Genomic DNA, 6,503 nt, shown 5'->3' on the forward strand with positions numbered 1-6,503 from the left:
TTGCACACTGCAGTCCGATGCGTTTTATTTAAATTCGTGGCAATGTTTTCGCAGAACGAAAACAAATGGAGTCCTCAAGCAGTGATGACGATTTTGTGGTCCTGTCACTTGTGAAAAAAAGAAAAAGGAAAAGAGAATATTGGGTTCATCCTATCCTGACATTTCGTAAACAAGAAGGAGAGTTTCACACTTTGTACAAGAAGCTGCGGCTTTATCCCGTCCGTTTCCGAGTTGCTTTTAGGATGTCAGTGGGTCAGTTTGATGCTTTGCTAGCAACACTGGAGCCACATATTGAAAAGACCACCACAAACTTCCGTGAGCCCATAGATGCTGAACAGCGGCTGGCAGTATGTCTACGGTAGGAACACACACACACACACACACACACACACACACACACACACACACACACACACACACACACACACACACACACACACACACACACACACACACACACACACACACACACACACGCGCGCGCGCTAAAGTGCGCTGAATCTGCACTAGGCTATTCACTTCAGGATACACTTGACTACAGCCTAAAAACATGAAACATAGACGAGATGGGTGTTCATTGTTGTCCTGTGATCAGCTTATCACATCTTTCTACCAAAACTGATAGTCTAGGCCAGGGGTCTTCAACGTTTTTCAAGCCAAGGACCCTAGCAGAGAGAGAGAGAGAGAGAGAGAGAGAGAGAGAGAGAGAGAGAGAGAGAGAGAGAGAGAGAGAGAGAGAGAAGCAGGGACCCCCTCTATATTGCATACAATTGTGTTGCAGATTAAACTCTTTTTTTTTTAACTTGGTCTGCTCTTTTCCCCCCATCTATACCATAGCCTATACCTCTTTGCCAAAAATAGCCTACCTACAAGCTCACAAGTCTCGCAGCAGGAGGCATTGTGAGCTTGTAGATCTGCTATTTTTGGCTACAATTCTCCTCAGTGGTTCAAGTGGTCAAATCAGTGGTGTCGTGGAGGCCACACGGGGTAGGACGGTAGATAGATCGTTCAAAGCAAACTTTTAGTTTCAGCTCTCTATAAATCATGGCATAGTAGTTTAAAAACGAGGCTAAAAAACATTTCCTATACAAACATGTTTCCTATATAATTTAAGGTAAAATAAAATGCGCGCGTGCCGTGTGCGCGCGCGGGACGTCATTAAAATGCCGTCCCTCCAGTAAAAAAAAATCACGAACCGCTGGGTAAAATATTTATATATCACACAAAGATTTAGCTCTGAGGACCCCCTAGGGGTACCGAACCCCCTGTTGAAGACCCCTGGTATAGGCTATCACATGTCACCTAGCTCCGACGGAACCTCTCCCTCCGTTGTATAGCTCCGAGATGAGGTTTGTAGCAACCACTAATGTAATAACGGCTCATAATGTAATAAGGGCTCATAATGTAATAAAAAAAAATGTAATAACAGCTCATAATGTAATTAAAAAAACGAGCGCATAACGTAATAACGGATTTTTGAATAATGTAATAATGTAATAATTTGTTACATTAACAACCTCCACATAGGAGGCTCATAATGTAATAAAACCTCATAATGTAATAATGTTTCATATTTTGGGTAAGTATCATGGTAAATCAGTATCATGGTCAGTATCATGGTCAGTATCATGGTCAGTAACATGGTCAGTATCATGGTCAGTATCATGGTCAGTAACATGGTCAGTATCATGGTCAGTATCATGGTCACCATGATACTGACCATGATATTGATATGATACTGACTATAATTAACCATGATACTGGCCATGATACTGGCCATGATACCGACCATGATACTGACCATGAAACTGACATCATTATCATGGTCAGTATCATGGTCAGTACCATGGTCAGTACCATGGTCAGTATCATGGTCAGTACCATGGTCAGTATCATGGTCAGTACCATGGTCAATACCATGGTCAGTATCAGTATCATGGTCAGTACCATGGTCACGTTATGCGCTCGTTTTTTTATTACATTATGAGCTGATTATTACATTATGAGCTGATTATTACATTATGAGTTTTTATTACATTTTTTTAATTACATTATGAGCCCTTATTACATTATGAGCCGTTATTACATTAGTGGTTGCTACATGGTTCCTCGTTTCTTTCCACTTTACATGTTTCTTATCCCTTTCTGCACATCTTATCCAAAAAGTAAAGGTTTTCTGAAACGCTCACAGATGTTTTAAGTTCTAGCTGGCAATAAAATCTATCCAACGAGTTGAAAAAAATATTTAACTCGCTCCTGTCCTCAGCCGGTTACATGTTTTTAAGACATTGCGCAAGAGTTGCGTCCGTAGAGATAACATTACTGATTCCCCTACTGGTCAAATATTGAATTGCATCTTCTAGTGCAAAATATTATGGAACCGGCTGAGGACAGAGGCGAGTTAAATACTTTTTTCGACTCGTTGGATAGATTTTATTACCAATCGACATCAAAATATACTTAAAGTACCAAAAGTAAAAGTACTCATTGTGCAGAATGTCCCATTTCACAGGTTCAAAATATATAAAAGATCTGCTATCTGCTTGTAGATCTGCTATTTTCAAATGGCCGAAAGGGCTGATGTGATTAGTGTGTTTTGTAAAACCATAATAATCAAAATCTACAAAGTAACTAAAGTTTTCATATAATAGTAGAAAAGTACAATATTTTCCTCCGAGATGTATAGTGAGGTAGAAGTAAAAGTATTCAAAATTGTAAATACTTAAGAAAGTAAAAAAAATATATATATATGTACAGTACTTGAGTAAATGTACTTAGTTACTTTACACAACTGCTGTCAACAACACCCCAGTAGACCCAGTCATGCATAAAGAGTGAGTTCTCTCATTGCATAATGTGCACAAGCCATTTACAACTTATTGACATCAATTTATGAAGCTTGTTGAAAACATAGAACATTCATCTTTTATAACAGGGGTATTCAACGTTTTTCAGGCCAAGGACCCCTTAGCTGAGATATAAAGCAGGTACCCAGTGGGCAAATGGCCAGCCCATCTGGTCTATTTATTAATAGATTTTTATTTTTTTATTTTATTACATATATCAAGTGGTTAAAATCCTCACATAAATATTTGGTGTCCCCCCTGTAGTAATTCTGAGGACCCCTGACTACCCCTGTGTTATAACAACATTTGCATGATTTCAGATATCTAAGCACTGGGGACTCCTTCACCACCATTGCCAACAGCTACATGATGGGCATCTCCACAGTGGGAAAGATAGTGAGGGAGACTTGTGACCAAATCTGGCTGCAGCTCAAGGATCAACACATGCCACCACCAAAACAGGAGATATTTCAGCACACGGCCAGGAGGTTCAATGAAAGATGGAACTTCCCTAACTGCATTGGAGCCCTCGATGGGAAACATGTTAGAATTGAGGCCCCTGCTAACACAGGTTCCCTTTTTTACAACTATAAACACACTTTTTCCATCGTCCTCCTGGCCTTAGTAGATGCCGACTACCGCTTCCTTGCCATCGACGTGGGGAGCTATGGTGGGAATAGCGACGGCGGCATACTCGCTGATTCTGCCCTGGGACAGGGCCTCCGTCGTGGAACATTGGGTGTCCCACCCCCATTGGAGCTACCTTCTGCACCTGAACTGGGGAGGGTCAATCACGTCATCGTGGCAGACGAGGCTTTTCCAATGAAGACATACCTGCTCCGACCCTACGGTGGAAAGCGCCTTGATGAGGACAAGCGCATCTTTAACCTCCGCCTGTCAAGAGCGCGTCGCATCTCTGAAAATGTGTTTGGCATCATGACTCAGAGATTCAGGGTTTACAAAAGGCCATTTGAGTTGAACCCTGACCTGGTAGACAGCGTCATCAAAGCAACCTGCGTGTTATGCAACTACCTGCGCCCAGGGGTGGCTAGCCTGCACGATGACCGATTTGATGATGGTGAGGGCAGCGCGGCTCTGCAGGATCTCCAGAGGCCAAGGGGCAACCGGGCATCTGATGAGGCTTTTGACATTCGAGACACTTTCAAGACATATTTTGTCTCACCTGCTGGGGAGCTACAATGGCAGTACGACCGTGTGCGCCGTGGACTCACACTCTAGAGGACAGGACAAATATATCTCTTGGACACATGCAGCAATGTCATTAGAGATAGCTAGATAGATATTCATATTCAATGAACACAGTTGGCATAATTTCAAGTACTGTGAGCCAAGTCACTTTAGCTATATATTGTACACACAACACTGCAGACATTTTCAAATCAGTTCAGACATTACTATTGCCATTGTTATATTTTGCAGATTCAAAGCTGAACCACTAAAATGAATTGTTTTCACATTATTGTAATTTCTGTATGTACCACTGAATCAAATTGTTAGTTTAGTGTACCAAACTGATATTGTATGTTTATACACACACAGAAAATGTACTGTATATATACACAGTCACACACAATACATTCTGTACATTGTTCTGCATATTTAATGGTGTACATAAAGAAAAAGAGCAAAAGACTAATTAACTTGTTTCTTGTTTATTTTTAATTCATAAATACATATTTAACTTGCTGCTCAGAAGAGCAGAATCTGAACCAGTGCAAAGACGTAAAAATACATGTTACCTTAGCCTAATAAATATGAATAAATAAATAGCTGATAAAATAGCATTTAAATGTGGCTACTCTAGCCTATATTAAATATTAATAAATAAATAGTTGAACAGGAATGAAATAATAATAGAATTTAAATGTGGCTACTCTAGCCTATATTAAATATAAATAAATACATACATAGCTGAACAGGAATGATAAAATAATAGCATTTAAATGTGGCTACTCTAGCCTATATTAAATATAAATAAATACATACATAGCTGAACAGGAATAATAAAATCATAGCATTTAAATGTGGCTACTCTAGCCTATATTAAATATAAATAAATACATACATAGCTGAACAGGAATAATAAAATAATAGCATTTAAATGTGGCTACTCTAGCCTATATTAAATATAAATAAATACATACATAGCTGAACAGGAATAATAAAATAATAGCATTTAAATGTGGCTACTCTAGCCTATATTAAATATAAATAAATAAATACATAGCTGAACAGGAATGATAAAATAACATTTAAATTTGGCCTCTGGAATTTTTGTGAAAGAACTATTCAAACATTTGATTTTAACATAATATAAAGATATAAATAAGTCACAGAGAGCGATAGGTTGGCTCCTGGCCAAATTGCGGATAATAAACCCCTCCAAAGGCAGCATCATGAACCAATTCCTGCATCTTAATTTTTAGCATGGACATTTTCTCTGGGGGAAGTCTTCTCATGGTGGGGGCCAAGCTGTTGAGAAAAGTGGACACCTCATCAGTTTGCAGGTCCTGCCAGGTCTGACGCTGCTGTCGCTCACTCTCTCTCTCCTTCAATTTCATTTCCTCTCTTGTTTCTCTCCACTGAAGGTACCTCTCTAGGCTGTCATCACTCTCTGCCTGCCTCTTGCGTTTGGCACCTCCGCTACCTGAAGGGGTTGAGCTGCTCCCCCCTGAAGGGGTTGAGCTGCTCCCCCCTGAAGGGGTTGAGCTGGAGCTGCCCCTCCTCTCTGCCTCCATTGCTACACTGTTGTTCTCCCTCTCTGTCTGTGTGCTGTCACCTTCTTCCATTTCATTTTCCTCCTCCTCGTCATCATCATCATCATCCCCCTGGATGTTACCATCTGACCTGTTGAAAGTAGTTATGTGCTATCTGAGTTATGTGCAGCTAATACATTACACTCTGCTGTAAGCGTCACCACTGTTGTGGTGCATTTCTGGATAGCCTACGTTACCTTCTCTTTGCAGTAGAAGCACTCAAGAAGGACAATGAGTCGAAATGCTTCCACTTCTTTTTTTTACTAGCCCCCTGTCCACTTCTGCCCTTTGCTGCTCTCTTCTCTCGTGTGTACGTGTCTTTCAGGTTACGCCACTTCTCCTTCACTGCTTTAACTAACGTCACACAAAATAGTACATTATATAGTACATAAAAGCCAATAAGCATGCAAGCAACTTATATGAACTGTTTATGACTAGCAACGTTACAACGGGTGTGCAATGAATAGCGATACCCCAAACGGGGCTGAATGAATGAATTAATAGCATTAGCAGCAAGCTAAGCTAAGAAATCAAGCTAGCCCTATGACACAATCACTACTACAGTATATTGTACATCATTTGTTTTTCTATCAGTACCTACCATCCTGGCTTCCAAGCTCTTCTGCAATCCTCTGCCACAGTCTGTCTTTATACTCCGAGTCTTTATAGTCGGAACGTTGCTTTTCATAAAGCACTTTGTGCGGTTCGACGAGGTTTATAAGCTTCTCAGCCGACATGGTGGAGTCACAACAAGTATGGTGGCTCAGGATGGACACAACACTGCTCAAAAGGCGAACGACAGCTGCGGAAAACGCAAAATAATCGACCCTGGTCCGAAAAAAATAAATACGGACGAAATATTCGGCGGCAGTGTGCAAAC

The 6,503-nt window shown here is 40.5% G+C and overlaps 1 protein-coding gene across 1 annotated transcript; it reads left to right on the forward strand.

Annotated features, from left to right (window-relative positions):
* On the forward strand, positions 1–4,085 carry LOC311057168 (uncharacterized protein; the record flags this gene model as incomplete). The annotated part of the gene is made up of 2 exons (XM_084074119.1): positions 1–358; positions 3,167–4,085. The coding sequence occupies exons 1-2, from the start codon at positions 66–68 to the stop codon at positions 4,083–4,085; spliced, it is 1,212 nt and encodes a 403-aa protein (XP_083930245.1). The 5' UTR covers positions 1–65.
* Positions 4,086–6,503: the final 2,418 nt, after the last annotated feature.

The sequence above is a fragment of the Gymnoscopelus microlampas genome, assembly GCF_963454915.1.
Source record: "Gymnoscopelus microlampas genome assembly, chromosome: 12".
Lineage (NCBI taxonomy): Eukaryota > Metazoa > Chordata > Actinopteri > Myctophiformes > Myctophidae > Gymnoscopelus > Gymnoscopelus microlampas.